The 19,431-nt window shown below is 45.3% G+C and overlaps 2 protein-coding genes across 2 annotated transcripts in view; one reads left to right on the top strand and one right to left on the bottom strand.

The window, feature by feature from the left end:
• Positions 1 to 10,025, top strand: part of Insyn2b (inhibitory synaptic factor family member 2B) — a 105,358-nt gene extending 95,333 nt beyond the window's left edge. The window contains exon 4 of the mRNA XM_041676227.1: positions 7,117 to 10,025. Coding sequence (XP_041532161.1) covers positions 7,117 to 7,303 — 187 coding nt within the window. The 3' untranslated portion in view covers positions 7,304 to 10,025. The remainder of the gene's footprint in view (positions 1 to 7,116) is intronic.
• Positions 1 to 19,431, bottom strand: part of Dock2 (dedicator of cytokinesis 2) — a 406,844-nt gene that overhangs the window by 188,076 nt on the left and 199,337 nt on the right. The gene's annotated exons all lie outside the window — the stretch shown is intronic.

Genomic DNA, 19,431 nt, shown 5'->3' with positions numbered 1-19,431 from the left:
GCTTCATCCTTTTCTTCTAAGAGTGTGAGGGGGGAATGAGGAAGATTTACGGGGCGAGCAATTTATCTGCAATAAAAAGCGAAGCCTACTTTAATGCATTAATAGCTAAAGAGGCTCAAACACACCATAAATACGAAGTCAAGCACACTGAGTAGCACACAGGAATAATGAGAGGGTGCTGCAGGGACACGGGCCCCAAATGACAACACTGTGACCGAGCCTTTACTTCTCTGTCAAGTTCATAGAGGAATCATTAGCATCCATTAAATAAGTCAGTGTGACAGGCAGTTTTGCCAAATAAACACTGTGCACTGTGCGCGGGTGAGCCATCTCATTTGAGAATCCAGATGGCAGGAGTATTATTCCCATCATACAGATAGGAAAACTGAGTCCTGGGGAGGCTGAATTGCCCAGTAACCTTGTTAGCCTAGTTAGGCCAAACCTCGGTCCTGACTCGCAGAAGGCTTTCCTGTCTCCTAGCTCCTTTTGAGCTTCCTTCATCGCTTAATATATGTGTTACATTTCTGAGAAATGTCCTACCCTTTCAGAGAGCTTAGGAAGCTTCTCATTATGGAGTTCTAGGTGGCCCTACAGCTTGGCTCTGTTTTTCTGTGATCCCCTGAAGAGTCATCGGCAGCTAGAAATGGCTTTAAGTTGTGATGCCCAAATGTATAACCTATAAATAATCAACAAAACAGTCCCAGCGGGAAGGTTTGAAGAACACTACCCCTTGAAGCAGTTGGTGGTATTTGGGGGGGGGGGGCATACACACTAAGACTATCTTCCCAAACTGTGATTTTACCCCCAAAGTGGTATGATTTGCCTTCCCTGGAGCAAACTGACTTCCCTAGACCCATCAATTGCCACAGCTGATTGATTCTTTGTAAGGAGAGCTGCAGGAGGCTAAATCACATGTGGTACACCCTGGTTTGGCAGAGAGAGACTACAGTGTGCTCCCAGGAGAGGAAGGAAAGGAGCAGGGATGCATCTGGAGGCTTCTGTCTCCAGGGACACACCCTAGAGCCCAACTTGCTCTTAGTGTAGGCTGAGGACAGCATTCTTTACAAAGCCATGAGAACCACTTTCTAAGAAGAGAGTACCAAGGGCCGCTAGGGAGGGACATGAAGCCAAGACCCAAGACGCAGACTAATGATAGCTGATCCCACAGATAGCCTTAACTAAGTTGTCCCCTGATGGGGAACATTGTTTCTGGCTCACTGCCAAGGCTTCTTTGCAGTATAAAAAGATATTGCCTGATGGGAAGTCAGCTAGGGTATAGGGACCACCCACATGACCCAGCCCAGCTGGAGTTCGGTTCCACAGACAATTGTGGGGTCACACAAGAGACCTAAGTCTTTGTTGGTACCTTATCCCACATCTTCTGCCATGCAGTTCTTACATGGAACTACGTCTATGCTGGTCATAATATTTAGGATTAGATTCATGGTCAAATCATTGGAAGAACCTTTATCCCCCCTCCCTCAGTTTCTTCAATTGGTAAATGAAGATAGTATTGTTTCTTTCATGGAACAATGAGAATTATGAAAGGGACTCTTATCTTGTAGTATGGTGTCTAGAAGATAAACTCCATTAATGATAGTCACTCTAATATATTAATATTATCGCACATTTAAATTAACACATATCCTCATCTAACAGGGTCAAGGCACTCATTGCTTCTCTTCAGAGCATGACCCTCATGTGGAAATATTTACTTTTTAGAGATAAAGAGCAAAGACTGATCAGGAAGGCAGGCGCTGTAGGCTAGATATCTGTGCCTTCCAGAATCCATATGCTAAATCTTAGTGTCACATTTCATGGCAATCTGAAAGTGGAAGATGATTGGATCAGGAGAATACAACCCTCATGAATGAGACTGGTGTCCCTGTAGACTAGACTCTAGAGAGTTTGCCGGGCCTTTCCACCATTTAAAGTCACAGGGAGAAGACAGTCATCTATGAACCAGGAAGCAGGCTCTCACTAGACACCAAACCAGCAATGCTTTGACCTTGGATGTCGCAGCCCTTTGGAACAATGAGAAATATTTATCTGTTGTTTAATACACCTACTGTACTATATTTGTTCTGATAAAAACCTGAATTACAGATGTAGCCACAAAATTTTGGTTTAGGTTTGATCTAGCTCCCAGTATGATTTCTCTTTGTTAACTGGCTTATCAGTTAAGTGGCTTTAACAATCTTCCATCTTCCCAGGACATTCTAAGAATAAAACAAAAATACATATTTGATGTTGTGTAAGGCTAAAGATGTTATATAAAAGCAGGAACCCCCCTGTCTCAATCTTCTACCTTTCTTTATTTGGTTCTATAAATTTGTTTTATTTTTGAATGTTTCATCTTCGGATGAAACTCACTATTCTGGGCATTGTATTTTATTTTGGCTTGCCTAGTTCCTGCTTACCCAGCTAGGATCACCAGGAGCCTAGAGATGTTGCTTGGTCGTGTTCTTACACATTTTTCAAATATGTATTTTTAATTCTATGTATGGGTATGTGCACGTGAGTGCTGATGCCCTTGGTTGCCAGAAGAGGGCATTGGATTTCTTGCAGGTGGATATATATAGGTGTCTGTGGTCTGTTCCATCTGGAAATTGAACTCAGGTCCTCTGCAAGAGCTGTATGTGTTATGAACCACTGAGCCATCTCTTTCCCTTACTGTCACTTCAACCAGGTGAGCCCAGGGCACAGGGCTCCCTGCTTCCTAGAACATTTTTTTCTGCTTTGCATCCACGATGATAGTGGAAGTTAGACTAGCCATCTGTCCCACAACTTGTTCTCTGAATGCACCAAGGCAGCGTGCTTGAACATGTGACTGGATGTCAAGGGCACTAAGACTCCCCAGGAACTAGGCATCTCTGACCTCATACATCCCCCAGAGGATGACCTTCACACATCTTGACAGATCTGGGTTATCGCTGTGCTTCAGTTCTGGATGCAGCACTGCAACAACTTCTTGTCTAATATTTATTCCTCGCAGTCCTTGCGGAATCTGCCCAAACTAGACTGGAAATGCTCAGCTTTCTTTTTAGGACTCTGCATGGAATATAGGGAGCATGGATGGAGGGTTACAGTAGAGATGGCATGACAGGGAGGCTCGGAAGGACAAGAGGAAGGAAAGAAGGCCAGTAGGGCTATAAAGGTTATAAGTACTCCACTCAGACCAGGGACCCAAGCCTCAAACATGGAGCTCATGCCTAGAATTTACAAACAACTAAGTTGTCAATTCATTCCTTCTCCCAAAGGGTTGGTGAACATGGTCTAGGCTGTCATCTCTTCTTGTCTGCTCATCCTTGAGATAAAAGGCTGATGAGGGAGGCAGGGCATGGCCCCTCCCCATTTATAAGCCAGCTGCCTCCTCTCCTCTCTAAACTAAACAGTAGTTTGTTAAACGGGTGAATAAGAAGAAAAGTGACAATTTTCCTTTATGCTAATAAATTGCTTGGGCCTAAAAAACATTAATCAATTTCTTTCCAAAGCGCACACACTTCTCAATACTCTGATATTTGCTTGGCCTTGAAAAGAAAGTCACTTTCAATCCCCTTTAAACCGTCAAGACCAGTGGGGGGAGACGCATGGGGGAGGGGCGGCTCCCTAAATCCTAGTGATTTTAATGGAACCCTGCTGTGTTTCCATAGAAACATAACGATGTATTCTTCCCTGAATGTACAGGAGGGGAGGAGTGAAGAGCAAGGTATACAATGTCTGAAGCGCTGGAGGTGCAGGTGAGGAGGTGAGGCATTTGTCCCTAAGAGACGAAGACAAAGCACTCGGTGAAGAAGAGCCCGAGTGGGCAGAGGCTGTGCCCACGTAGCACGGTTACACCTGTTACAGCCTCCCCATCATTATGACAACCCGGTGCTTAGGCTGTTATTGTAATTCCCACATACAGTTGAGTCCTGGGGAAAAAAAGAAAGCTGTCCAAGGTTACCCAGCCAGGAAATGATGCAGCCTCAGATCAAACTCCAGAGTGCTCAACTCAAAAGCCTTTTGCTCCAGCCTCTGCGATGAGCAATACTTCAAGGAGCGGAGACAGAGTTTACATTCTGTCTTCTGGCTCTTTCCTTCGCAGGCCTTCTAATTCTGGACTTATGATTAGACTCACTCAGAACCATATTTTCTAGGATGTTTAAAGATGTCTGTAACCTTGGGAAACGTAGGCAGTTCATTATTGTTAGTTTGCTTTGGATTAGGCAGTCAGAAACTTTACAAAGGAGAGAAAAGCAGTCAGGGGTACATGCGTGCTCAGATAACTTAGCACGGACACATGGACAAAAACCTGTAAGGAAGATCTATTTGACAAATGGGAAGTATATTTGGATCCTCTATCTCTGGGAAGCAAGCTCCACAGGGATGGTGTCCTGGTCTGTCTAGTCAAGTCACTGGAATTTAGCACCAGAGTGGCTTGGTGGATGGATGGATGGATGAGTAGATGAGTAAATGGATGGATGGGTACGTGAGTGGGTGGTTAAACGGATGGATGGATGGGTGAGTGGGTGGTGGGTGGATGGATGGATGGATGGATGGATGGATAGATGGGTGGGTGGGTAGGTGAATGGGTGGGTGGGTGGGTGGATGGATGGTTGTATGGATAGATAGATGGGTGGGTAGGTAAGTGGGTGGATGGATGGATGGATGGATGGATCAGTGGATGGATCAGTGGATGGATGGTTGGGTGGATGGGATGTTCTATACCAGACAGCATGGAGTCTTAGCATGAGCAGGTATTACTTGTTTCTTTTGGCTCCATCTTGTACTCTGTCATGAAGATTGTTTTCTGCCGCAGTAGGTAAGGTAAAGCTCTTTCAGGAGCTAAAAGAACTGTGAGTGTGACTGTTCCTTATCAGCCAAGCATGCATGCCTCCAGTGACATAGAGGCTGAGAATCAAAGCTTGCTCGCTGCTTTAAACTCCCTCTTTACTGCAATGCAGAGGTTGCCTGAGATGACCATTTCTAGCCTTTGGATCTATCTTCCAGGTTTCCTCACAGAAGCAGGTATAGGTGATGCTGACAGGAAGCTGCTCCACCACCCAAGACAAACAAGTGTGCAATACTGGGCAGCAGTGGAGGAATTAGATTCACGATGTATGTTTGGATGTCTCTGAAGACTGAGCTAGCAAACCATAGGCTTTGACTAGGTCTTAAAGTGCTGATGATGTGGGATACTATTTACTAGGGACAAAGCTACTGGTCTAGCAATGCCGGTGCTAGCTGGCCAGACTTTAAATCTACCTGCCACACCTTTCTCCATATCGAGACACCGATCTGGCATATGGAAATATTGAATCAATCTTGGTTGAATGGCAGAGTAAACATGTGGTGCCTAATCTGCGTTGCAGTTTGAACATACACCTGTTTTCCACCGTTGCCTGAGATACTGGGAGTTGGGGGTGATACTTCTTCGGCAGAGTACCACTCGGCTACTTGAGAATAGGGAAGTGACTTGCAATTGATGCACCTTAGAGCCTTACTTTGAAAAAACACAGTCTGTGTGTCATCCATTATGTAGGTCAACCTGCCAGGAGTATGTCCCAGGAGAGAAAACCAGAGAGTAACAGAAAGACAAAGATGTCCAAAAAGGAGAGGAGGATCTGGAGGAAGGTTATTGATACCTTGTCCTGCTGGCTACACGACAGGCTATTCTGCCCTTGTCTCTTCCTTTTCAGAACGCTCAGGTCAATGCTGCATTCGGGGCTTCCTTTCACACATGTGACAATTGTGATTCACTTGGACAGCAGTACTAACTCTGATCTTAAGCTCTGGGAAATGACACGGAGATCACAGACAAGGGCAGATGGTCTTTTTCTGATGGTTGCTTTTCAGCCCTTGCTGGGCCCGTTACATCCAGAGCGATGAGGGGTTTCATCTCCCCCCCCCCCAGCTAAACAAGGGGCATGCTCTGTTTTTATGACTATATGTCTGCCATTTTCTAGACTCCTGTGATAGCTTTTCAGCTGTGGACCATCCGAGGATACTCGTAACAAGCTCTCAGCACTAAAGTGCACCCCAAAGTGGAAGGGAAGGAAAGAAAACAGGCTGGGCAGGGTTGCATGACAGGATACGTTCTTCCTAGCCTAGGTTTAGGGGGTCACCAAACAGAGTGAGAAGGAAAGCAAAGGGTTCCCTTTTCCAGGCACAAAGAGGCTAAGGGGACAGCCGGCTCCTTCCCTAGGCCCAGGTTCTTTGCTAACTCTACATTCCCAGGGTTTCTTGGCATCTTGGTTCCAATATGGTCTCATGTATACCTTACAAACCTCTGTGGATGTCACCATGATACAAACGAAATACACTGTGCATTAATACTCCACATACACATGTAAAGTGGGAAAAAGGAGAAGCTGTTTCAACAAACAGTATTTCAGTCTCTCCGTAAGGAGGAATGCTGGAAGGCAGCCTTATGTGTAAATCTCTCTAAGCCGTACTAGTGAGACGTAATTTGCTATAGTCCTCTGCTGGACCAGCGGAGCTAACAAAGGGACACAATTTGAAGAGCATAGTGTTATCAGCGATAACAACGTCAGTAATGGTACTAAGGCAGAAATTAGTATTAACATATGAAAAAGGATTATAGCATGCCAGGCACTGATCTGGGCATGTCATTGACATCATCTTACTTTACATATATTTATTTCAATGAAAGAATTAACATTAGAGGCCATTAATACTTCCACTTGACAGTTGAGGAAACTGAGCTTGGTTTGCCTGTGTGTGTCTTTATATTGCTTACATGTTGATAAGTTAGTTTTCACGAACACTGTTTAAAAAAAAACAAAACAAAACAAAAAAACATTAGCAATGAAGAACCCTAAACAAAGATGAGAAGGAAGCTAGACCCAGTATTTACTGAATGCTAACATGCTCTGTGCTTCATTTACTTGATTACATCCCCGTAAGATATCATTAAAGGTATTAATTTAAGAGGGAAGAAGGGAAAGAGTCTGAGAGATGGCTCAATACTCCCAAAGTCACACAGGCCCTCCGTCCCTAATGATGTAGTGCTTAGTCCCTAGGACCTGTCCTTGTGTGCTCTGGGGTAACAGGATGCTAAATCAGTGTGTGTCATTTTGCAGTTACTCTCCTCCCTTCCTCTCTGTCTTCCAGTGTAGAGTATGATTTCCGGCAGCAGGAAGGCAGGTTCCATGAGATTCTCCAGAGCCTGGAGGAAGCAGAGCCAGCTGAGGAAGCACCTTCCCCACCCAAGTCCCCAGCAGAAGCCCCGGTCCCTGAGAAGCAGGACTTACGGCGGAAAAGCAAAAAGGTGAAGAAGAAATGTTTCTGGTGGATATGAGAGGATCAGGACTCCCCACATTCCTTCCTGAGATTGGGGGGTCCCCTGCCTGCCTCAAGATCTCCCTGCTCCTCTGCAAACGCCCGGGCTGAGATCCCTTGACTCGCGACATGGCAGTGCCTCAGAGCTGGTAGACTGTTGGGACACCTGGTCACCAACCTTACCTGAGTAAGGGGTGCCACTGCTTGCTGAGGATTTTGTGGCCCCTTGTGTGGCCACTTGCTGAGCTGCCTGTACACATAGCCAGGCCTCATCCTCATCTGCTGAGTTCAAATTACCACCGTAAACAAAGCCCCCACCTCACTCCCAACACTTCCATGACACCAAGCAGTTTCTTCCCATCCTGAGTTCATCAACCCCAAAGAAACAGAAGCGTGTGTGCTGTGCACTGTAGAAAGACAGAGGTGATAAGCAGGTATCCTAGACAAAAAAATCCCACAATAAACTATCAGGGTTCTAGGATTTATCATACAAAAGCACAACAGAACTGAGCGGGGGTCTAACAATGCCAGGTCGCCCTGATGTACTAAAGTTCTCTTTTGTGTTGGTTTTTGTTTTTGAGCTAGCCCTTAGAACTCACATCAAGGGGCAGTCTTCTTGTAAAGTATGGGCCATGCAGAGTGGCAAAGTCAGGTTGCGTGGGGCTATTAGGCACCTGTTATGTGACTGGAGCTCAAGTGACTTTCTGGGGCCATTTAACGATCATATGTCTCTGTATGGCAAGCAGGATATGAACGAGAGGGGCTTTAACTTTAGGATCCCGCCATTCATCCATTCATTCACCTGTAACATCAAGGGTCACAGGACTCAGCAGCCTGTACATCAGTGTATATTATCAAGCAACACTGATAAGGCTGAGCTGCCATCCAGCACCTTTTCTCATCCGTGCATTCTTGTGACAACAGTGTAGATAGACGCAAACACGCTACTCCGCCGTTTCCCTTCCCTGTGACCAGGCTGTGGTCACCTAATCTAGGAAGACGTGGGACTGAGAATTCAGATGAAAGCCTTTCTTCCACAATTCCTTAAGATCTGGCTCGTTCCATTGAAAAGACCTCCTTCCGCCCACGGATGTCAGGTCAAGCTTGCATGTCAAGCAAACTCCTAAAGCAGTGCAATTAAGTAATTGCTACACACTTGGGCTGAGCAGGAAGCAAGGCTTGGGTTCCTTTGCATTCCATGCAGTACTCTGCCAGCCTGTGACTGAACATTGAACTGACACTGCCAGAAACACGAGCCACACCTAAACGAAGAAAGCATTTTAAACCTCCCGCACCCCCCCCCTCCGCCGCTGAAGGCCTAGTGTCTGAGTGAGCCTCTACTGTGCACGTGGGAGGTGAGTACCCCACTGCAAATTGAGACTAATTGAGCAAACCGCCCCAACAATTCCACTTCCCCGTCACAGTGCTGCAGTGCAAAAGCTATTTCAGGGAGAGCGAGGGAAACTTGGCAAGGAATCTTGGCTTGCACTATTTAAGTCTTGGGATGTCATTCGAGATGTTCTTTCTCCGGTACTAGTGTAATGTTTAAACCCACAAAGTGAGACCAGAATATAGAATGTCAAGTTAGAATCAAGATAAATACACTTGTCATGCTTAAGAAACCACATTTCAATTAGATATGTTACCACTGGCCAAAAGCCACAGATCTTTCTTTCTGTATGCACACACTCAACTCCCAGTTGGCCCCACCAATGGAAAAACACAGTACAGAGGATAATCCAATAAAGCAAAATCATTTGGGATCTCTTATGTAATTTTATCTTGTAGTGGTGCTTCCATCTTAATTTGTTTTGCTTACACTAATTTCAAACAAATTTATATTCCACAGCATCAGGATGGAATGAAAATATTATTGCACTTAGATTTAGAGATCCAGGCAATAGAATAGTCTATTCCACTAACTTGGAGAAAATGGTGTAATTGTGCCCTTTTATTCTTTTTTGACTGAGGAAAAAAATGGATACTCCCCCTGTTTTCTAAGCTCTGCATACCTTCTGACAGTGGGGGAGTGCAAACTATGAGAGCTAGCTGCAGCCCTTGCCCCTAGTTAGCCTGGAAACATGAGGAGATGCCTGAGGTAGCTCATGTCTTTACACACACATGATAAGTTAGGGACCTTGCATAAACGCTGAATAGAATGAGATGAAAGTAGGATTGGAAAATGTTGACATTCCCAGAAGTCAAACCAACAAAGAGTATGTGATTCTAAACCAAAGCACAACACCACATCACATTGCTTAGGCTGTTAACCTGCACCTGGAGAGGAGGGTCCTTCTGATAATGAAATCCTGAAAATCAGTATGTGGGAAAAGGAGCTGAGAAACACCAGCCCGCTGAACAGAAAGGCTCATCTCTCGACATGAAACGAAAACCATTCGTACGTATACCAAAACTCTATACTCTGCTACTTGTGTTGAGTGCCACTGCTTCTTTGTACAATAGTGTGTCATATGATAATCTACAGAAATGTTATACTTGAGATTATATGGTTTTATGGAAAGAGATTAATTTAGCAAAGATGACTTTTATGAAATGAAGGGGCTGGTTCATCTGTTTAAATCGCAGGGATTTGATGTGGCTGTTCCCTCTATAGTCAAAGCACTCACTATCCCTGGAACTCAATGCCAAGCTCATCTGTAGAGCGCCTTCTTGAAGACAATGTATCACTGTAAGGTTTTGTAAATTTCTAAACTGTTTTAAATGGGATATTATCTTTTGCAATAAACTTAAGTATTTTTCCTAGGTCTGAAGATTCCGTTATTAGTTTGGGTTGAATTGAGTTGTGAAATTTTAACTCAAACAAACAAATAAACAAACAAAAAAGCCTTAACAGCCCTAAAGGCAATGATGGTTATGATGCTTGCCATTATTTGTTTATAAACAAAGAGCCAGAAGTGCCTGTCAGCAATCGCAGGAGCCTTGTGTCCTGACCATATGGGAGGTGACCTGAACCAAGGAGACATTTCCAGCTGCATTCAAAGGGGGCACATATCGCATTCATGGTTTATCCTTATGCACAGACACCTGACTCTAGCTTGGCTAATATTTTTCTTCAATTACTTTCTGATGACCAGTTTTCCTTAAAAGACACCTTTGGGAAAAGAAGACATCTTTGGATCATCAATACTGAGAAAATTAGTATCACATATGAAAACTCAAACATGAAATAGTAGTTTGATTAAATTCAAAAGAGCTCCTGCTTTTGAAGGTTGAGGGATCTAAGCATGAGACCAGCCCATTTGTAGGAGAGATGGTTGCAAGTATTCAGTGTGTTCTAATGTCACATTAACACCAAACCCATGTTGTCCTGGACTAGTCGCAGGGAGAGAGAACAGAAAGGACAGGAACTTTCTCATCATGTGCGCCAGCACCTGCGCTGCTGTGTCACTGGAGACTTCTGTCTGGAGGAGGGGCCTCCCACTCAGGATAATACTGACTTAGAGGGAACGAAAGCAAAGCAACACTCTGGACGTGGACTCAGAAGGCTTGGGTTTGACAGCACTCTTTTCCCCCGAGCGACCTTGACAACTGAGCTTCTGGTTCTGCATCTTATGAACCAGAACTCCTGTCTTTAGAGGACACCCTGGCAATTAAGCAAAGGAAACTTCAAACACAGTTAGGGCACACAGCAGGTGCCCAGTAAATACACATCTATTCATTTGCTCATTGAAATAAATTGGGAGGAAGAAGGACAGGGGCTTCCATGAGGGGGCAGTTGGTGCCAGATACGGGTTTAAGAGCCTCTCAGGGCAAGGAGCCAACTCATTCTGACTTAACAAAACCATAGCAAGTGGGGCAATGCATGTTGGTAATTGTGTTTGATGGCTCAGAAGACACATGAGCCAATAGCATCTAACACAGCATTCTGAGAAAAGAAGAATGTTAGGCCATGGCATCCAATTCCCAAATACAGGAAAGCCTTGGAGAGCCAGGCCTTTCCATAGACAGCATGAGGCATTGAAGGATTACCAATGATTTGACCAAGGCTACTAGAACTGAGGAAATTAGCCCTGGGGGCACAAACGCCAGTGTTCAGTGTGTGGCATACAGACCCATGCCAGCCACCACTCAAGTTAGACCCGAAGCCCATTCTTACCCTTGTCAGCTGAGCAGAGTGTCCAGCACAGTCTTTACTTGTCAAGGATTTAATTTTAGGTCACACTCGGCAACCTTCTGGGTGCTAAAAATATATCTGTTTTTAAGTTCCAAACCACAAAGATGTTTTATGAATGTTACTCCAATCAAACAAGAAGGGCCAGGGCACACATCCAAATTCAGTGCTGACTGCTTGTTATGATCCATGTTTGCCAACTTAATCATCAAAACCACCCCTTCAAGTCCATCCATCTCAATTCCTTCCCATCTCCCTTAAACCAAGAGACAGCCCAAAATGCCCAGTGACTGGTGTAGGAGGTCCTTCTGTCCATGTGCTACTACCCCTATATCCAATGTTCCACAAGTTCATGATTTCTTCCTGGCCTCCTTTGGAGCCCTCAGCCCACAAAAAGCAGAAATGCACCTTCAGACACCCCACAGCTTGTTCTCCTTCCAGGCCAGACAGCTACCCCATGGCAGGTATCTTAATGTCTACCACAGTAACATCCCCTAAAGGGTCTGTGAGAACCCTTCTTCCTGACTAGAACATCCTTACCATGCTACAACCCTCCTTGCTCAGTTTCTAGCAACAGGTAAAGCCATCCCAACCAACCCCCACAATGACCACAAACCACACCAGATGTTTTAAGTCATTTACCCACACCAGGGATCCTGACCCCAAAATCCTTGACATAGCTGTCCTTGAACATATAACCATGTCATTCCTGAGTGGCTGTCCTTGTCTCTGCAATGTTCCTGGGGAAGGGAAGCTACTTATTGTCAGTTGCCTGTATGTACCCAGCACTCACCATGATGAACCTTAGATAGGTATGGAAGTAACAAGTTAATTAGTAAACAGGATCCAGAAAACACTAACTCTCAACCCCTGATCTTCCCCTGCCCATCGGATGAAAGCTCACAAGGGATGGCACAGTGCGGGCACCCAGCCTCAGTATCTGTACCTGTGGAGTGGGAGGCTTTTGCAAACAACACTGCCCAAGGCATTCAACTCTTCTGTGGTCAGCCTGGCTTCCAGAATTTAGGCTCATCAGGACACAGCTGTCCTCACCCTGCACCTTTATTGACAGCCCCCACTTAACCTTGTTTCGGAATAAATTGCCAACATAATTAAATCCCAACGCATTCTGCAAATTTTACCAAGATACTGCCCAACTGTGTGAGAGAGAAAATGAGTTTTGAAATTAAAGCAGATTGTTAACTATTTCTGCTGTAATGTTTCTATTGAAATGCTAGCATTTATTACATGTGACCTAGTCCATTTCAGACACAATGCAATTTAAAACAGACAGGGGCTGTCTACTCGAGGAGCATTTTGGGAGAAGCATTTTGCCTTGGCTTCAACCATGATTAAAGTGGAAAAGACAATAACATCACACCAAAGGATTATTGGCTCTCAAACAAATAAAAGCTTTATTATCATGAAAGGCTTTCAAAAAAATTCTCAGAATCTATAAGTATATTAAATCTCATTCAAATGAAACCCATTATTTTCTTTCCGACAGAACCTGAGTATACATTTTGTAGACCATTAGCTAGCCCAGTGACCTCTACTGGGCACAACAGCCTGGTTGCCCAGGTAGCACACTCAATATTATGATACCTAGTTATGCTAAAAATAAAAATAAAAAAGCAGCCTTCTTCTGAGTGTACCAAACCAAAGCAACTGACGTATTTTAATTGCTGGATTCCAGAGTGGTCCCCACGGCCTCATCATGGAGCACAGTAAATAACTGAACCCCACCCTACCCCAGGCAGAAATCAGACACAAGTGACAAAGGGATCTTAGAGTTACTTATCGTCATTGTCTTCTGTTGGTAATTTTTTTCAACTACAAAATATTATGTTTGAGGATTAAAGAGAGTGAAACCAAATGCAACTGAAAACATCAATATCTATAAATCCAGACTGCTGGCCTGACCACCATTTTTCAGAGATAGATCCTATCTCTCCTCCACTAAGAGGTACCCTGGGTCTGAAGAAACACAGATGAACCTCAGTCCATCATCAGTGCACAGTTACCGAGCCTCTTCTGTGTCCTGACTGCTACCAAGGACATTGAGAAACTGCACACGAAGCCCTTGACCTCACCAGGCACATGGTTTAACAAGGGCTTCCCCACAGCAAGCAGAGGTACTTGCTGGATTTGTTCTACCTGGATGTCACATCACTCTTCTTTGACTGAAGATGAGGATCTGGGACTCTGTCCATCATCTTGCCCTTACCCCCACTGTGTGGCTCCCTGGAGGAACCTTTTGAGATAGATGGTTGGCCAAACCATCCTCTGATTCTTATGCCTCTAACTGCACCCACCACTACCCCAGAGCACAGAGACTCACTTCCACATTAAACAAGGCTCATAACTAAAATCCAAATAAATGTTTATTTCCTAACTTCTTGCTACCTCCCTTCCCCATTCCTATTTCACTGCCGCTCTCAGATGTCAGAGGGTGTTAAATATCTGTGTCTGCCTCTTCTCTTCCTGGAACATCTATTACCCATTTATCACAGGGAATAATGTGCACTTCAAGGGAGGATAAAAGATGGTGTTTGCACTATCATATTAATAGTGACGATAAGTAGCAGATGCCTGAAATCTCAGCACTTCTGAGGATGAGGCAGGAAGTCAATAAGTTCAAGGTCAGTCTGGGCTACATAGTAAGACTCCATGCCAAGTCAAATCAAATCAAAACCAACCACCACCACCAACACAGTCATGCTAAGCTCTCTGTTTCCTTGAAATGACCGTGGGTGACTGCCAGGACTTCACTGTCCTGGTCACATTCACTCCTCAAACATGTCCCATCAGGTATTGATGATGGACAACTGCCACTTCCCAGTAGCACAAGTGGCAGCTTGAAGACAGAGGAATGATTTGTCAAAGTCAAGAAAGGGGGTGGTGGCAGGGATGATAGAGCTCTTTTACAGTCTGCCAAACTTGGGAGCCAGGGCTCTTAAAACGCCCATGACAACAGCAGGCACCAAATTAAACATCATCTCCCCTCTTACTTTCTCATCATCTCCCGTCCCTGCTCTAGTATCAGTCACCCCATCCTGAGGGCCCACAGCACTGTGCAGGCTGTCACTTCTGTGTGACATTGGGATTTCTTTCATCAATCTCTCATGCTCATCTCTACTAGGGAGCAGTGTCCTCAGAGACAGGAGCTGTCCTTCCATCTCTGGGAAACGGCACAGGCTTCCCAAGTCCTGCGATATGTCATAAATGCTTTGTAAGGTCTGTTGAGTGAATGAAGAAAAAGCTAAGAACCCCGAGAGGGAACACTGGGAAAGACAGACAGATGGGGCCAGGGCCTGTTCCTGGCTGCTGTGTCAGCCTCCCCAATCTTTCAAATGAAGTCCTAGGCTCTTCTGACTTCAAATGCTCTTTAGAAGGTGAGATTATATCCAGAAAAGGGGCTTCCGCAGTAATTCTGGTTTTTAAAGAAATGGTGTTTGAGGTTTTCTGATCATAAAACGTTATTTCAGGAAATAATGAAATTTTAAAAATTTGCAAATTCTAAGTTCACCTTAAAGAAGACACAGAACAAGCTCACTATGGGGTCTGGCCTCTGGAGCTACAAGCTCTAGTGAAGACTGGGTTGCTCTCTTGCTGTCCTCAGCCCTCTTGGTGACTTTCCTATTGTCCCTGTGGCCCTTCTTCCAGGTTGAGTCACAGAATATGATTGGTGGAGCATTTGAGAAAACCCTGCCAGATGCCAATTAAAAACTACAGGGCACCCGCGAATGAATTTGGCAATAAGTCTAGAAAGATGGGTTCTGACATTGAAGGACCACTTGACGGAATTAATTCCTTCAGCTAACTCAAGAAAAGCAGGGTCCTTAGAGGGCCAATGGGGAACCAAGGCTCACACTTTCATTACAGTGTTCCAGAGTCTGATCCTCCTCCCTGGGGAGTCAGTCCTGAGGTGACTGGGGATACACCATTAGCAGTTAGTTTTCATGGGGCTCTTGAGTAGCTCTCCTGGGAGGACTGCTATAAAGGCCCAAGTTTAGTGCCACCCAACTCTTGGTGTGGGAGAATTGTCTGTATTCTGTCAATCATGTTTTAAATAAACGCTGATTGGCCAGGCAGGAAGTATAGGTGGGAAAACCAGACAGGAAGTAGAAATGATGCAATGAGAACAGGAGAATTCTGGGAAGGAGGAAGTTGATTCCTCCCAGTCCTGCACAGACTGCCAAGGAGGCAGGATGTGACCTGCCAGTTGAAAAAGGTACCAAGCCATATGGCAAAAATTGATCAGAATAATGGGTTAATTTAAGCTACAAGAGCTAATAAGTATCCTGAGCTAATGGGACAATCAGCTTTATAACTTATAGAGATCTCTGTGTGATTTTCTTTGGGGCTAAACAGCTGTGGGGGACTGGGCAGGACAGAAACCCCAACAAGCAGGCCCTCATGTTACAAACTCTCTCTGTTTTCTGGCTTGGGATATTACCACCCGAGGCATCAGTCCTCACCAGAGCCACCTTTGGGTCTTCACATAATGAGAGAATGGGGATGATGGGCCCCAGAGCCTCCATAACATGGGCCATTTCAACTTTTTTTTTTATTTTATAACTAGCCTGCTTTGGGTACTTTGTTATAGTAATGCCAAGCTGACATACACATCCTATCTTACATGCCCACTAACATCCCAGCAAAGGGCTGTGGAACCCTGTAAGCCTCTCACCATGTCAAGTCAAGAGAAAGGACTTTAGCATGATAGGACCAGCAAGATCTTGGCTCAGTGCTCTAAGACTCTCACTGCAGAGGGCCTGCTACCCATTAAGGCCAATTCTTTGCAAACAAAGGACATAAGGAGCCTAGTCATTAAATGGGCTCCTCATTCCTTGAGAGAGGAAGAAATTAGTTTCCTGTCAGATCCCTTCTCCACAGCTTGCTCCATGGCCCTTCGAAAGCAACGCTGGCCGAGATGGTGGTCAGCCAAGGCCAAGGGCAGACTTTCTGTCCTAAAGCCTGGTCCTGGTGCCGGGAAACAGGACAAGGGATTCTGAGGACTCTTGTTCTTTAAGAACACACTTAAAATCACTTGCCCCAAATCAGATTTGTGTATCTCCACTAGCAGAAGCCAAAAGGCACTGGGCTATTTGGAGATAATTTGGTTAAAATTTGATAACATAGACAGGGCATTTCCCAGCATTTGCTGAATGATTCCCAAATTCTCTGGGTGTCTCCCTCTCTGGGAGCTGACAGAGACAGCCCTGGTATGGCCAGTGATGGTCCCACTGGGATATCAATCTCCCCTGGTCTCAAGCTGATATGCTCTGCTGAACCCCAAGGCTAAAGTCCCCAAGTCAAATGAAAAACACCCTTGGGGAGTAGTAACAGTGAAAGTTTAACAACTAGGAGCACTGTCCCTGCACAAGCTGCTCTGCAGACAGACCAGGGAGGAGGCACAGCAGTGAATACCCTCTGAATTCCCATCTCAGAAGCTCATTTGGGATCACAAAGATGGTTCTGAGCATGAACCAGGTTCTTCTCCAATCTGTCATGTAGATAGGAGCAGAACTGTAGAATTTATATAGATAGATAGATCCTTAAAGGGAAGCCTGGCATGAAACAGACCTTTTCTCACATATTTTTAAAAACAAAACTTAAAAAAAATATCTCATTATCCACATCTCCTTTAAGTGATTTATCCCTTCCCTTAATTCACTCCCTATGCCTGGACTGAGCATCTGCTACATATCAAGTTCTTGACTGTGGGACAGGAACCCCAACGATCCTACGACAGTTACTTCCCCCAGCAATCACAGCCCACGGTGGACTACAGACAGGCAGAAAAGAAAATCCCAGTCCAGTGTGGAAATAACACCAGTGTGGAAATAACATAATTGCAACAGCTACAGGTCACTGAAAGTGATGCCTAAGAAATGGAAGAATACAAGACAGAACAAGGCAGAGTCCTGCACCCACTTGGAGTTCAGTTTACCCAACCAATGGTTTCATAACATTTTAGAACCAAATTCATTTCTATAATGTCAATCCTGATAAGTGACTTCTGTCCTGTGTGTAGCGGGCTCCTTGAGAGTTGAAAGTGTGGTGTGTGTGTGTGTGTGTGTGTGTGTGTGTGTGTGTGTGTGTATCCAATTATTCCCTGACATGCAGTTGTGATATTCCACATCAGAGCACTGTGTTCCCAACATAGGACACCTGCCCCTCCCCCACACCATCAGCTTAGACAGCAACCAAGATACCTTGAGCTAAAGATGCCATCTTTGAGTTATCAACCTGACATCAGGTCTCTTGAAAAATTTTAGTATTTTTTTTCTTTCTTATAACTTAACTTTCTTTCTCATCTCCCCTTAACAGACACACATCTAAGCATAAAATTCCCATGCACACACACATACAGATGTGCCCACACACTGTGCGACTTTAAGCCAGTAAACTCATTTCTTAAAAACATGGATTGACATGTTTACCATATAGGCTTTGAGCGCTGGCAGAGCTGACTGTGATACAGATTCCAACTTCCTCCTTGCTAGACTTGCAGTACTAGGTAGGGTGTTTCCTCCGTAAGAGGGAACATTAGCTTTTCCTAACACCCCGGACAAAATTGAATTATATCCTCGTGGTGCGCAGTCCATTCATTCACACAAGCGTTCCATCAGTGTGTATGGTTATTATCACCCACACATGTGTCTCTTGGAGACGTGTCCCCTCCCTGCCTTCCCATTCCTTTCCCATAAAGTTATTCCTTCAGACCAAGCAGACAAAGTGGCTAGCAGGAGAGCTCAGAGTAGAAAAGGAGCTGAGAGGTCAACACGCTCATAGGAACCTTTAAATCACCTGATGCCTAACATGTACCTTTAGATGCCAACGGGGTCAGTATCCAACACACAGCTTAAGAGCAGGGATTCAAAAACAGCCACCCCTAGTTACAGACCTTAGCCCCTCCACTGCTGGCGAGCCAAGCGCTCACAGACAAGACGGGCAACCTTTCTGTACCTCATGTCGACTGTATGACAGAAGTAACCACCGAGGCAAGACAAGTGAGGTAAAAGATGTTTACCCGCCACGAATATCTACTCGATGAACGATAAAGCTTGGTGAACGCTGTAATTTAACAAGGGGCTGCGCTGCTGAGTGGAGGCCTAGGTGGGCTTCACAGGCATCCTCTCCGTGGAGGATAGCGGGGAGCGGGGAGGATACGTCACCAAAGGTCTTACCTTGGCTCTGAGAAGGCCACCTGGAGTCCCCGGCTCATCCTCTGATGCCCGCGTCCCACTCAGCCCCACAAGAATGAACAGAATGTGAAGCCAGAATTCAGAATCTGGCGACGTGACACGGGTTTCCCAGGCGCCCATTCCTTAGGTGGGGCAGTAGAGTGGGGGCGCCCCGCCTTCCAGATTTCCCCCTTGGTTCCTTCTTACCGAAGTGCTCTGAGTGCCAACTGCACTTACCTTTCTTTATTTAATCACTCCACAGACTCCTCTGTGAAAAGCGGGGTAATTAGGCTCAAAATATATCACCCAGAGGCTCGTTTTAACTACTTGAAATAAAAGCTAGATCCCAGTTTCAACAAAATTACCAGATCACTCTCCTTCGGAGCCCTCCTGGCAGTGGGGGTGTTCTCTGCTTGAGTCTTGCTGTGGGGTGATGGTCCCCAACCTGAGAGAGGTAGCGGGAGGGACCAGCCCTGGCTGGGGTACACAGGCCTGGAAGTTTGCCTTGCTCTGCAGCCCTCAGGCGGGATAATGTCTCAGGAGGAAACTTAGGGGATGCTGTCCGCACCCTATCTCGCGGCCTCTAGCTGTGTTACTTTAGCTGTGGTACTTCCACCCTCGGATTCATGCAATCACAGGATCTAGTCTAGCGTTAGACAGAGCAGTAATTCCCTGTAACCTTAGAACTCAGGACAGCAGTCACATACCACAGGGCCAGACTTTCTTGTATGTGCTAACATCTGTGAAGGTGATGCTTGATGTCACAATATGGGTGGCAGCATTTTCCCTGTCTTACGACCACAGAAAATCAAAGTACACCTT

Source organism: Microtus oregoni, unplaced genomic scaffold (genome assembly GCF_018167655.1).
Source record: "Microtus oregoni isolate MIOR12 unplaced genomic scaffold, Mior012 000027F_ref0000203, whole genome shotgun sequence".
NCBI classification, from domain to species: Eukaryota; Metazoa; Chordata; class Mammalia; order Rodentia; family Cricetidae; genus Microtus; species Microtus oregoni.
The sequence above is the reverse complement of the archived record's forward strand: the minus strand, read 5'-3'. Positions and strand labels throughout refer to the sequence as shown.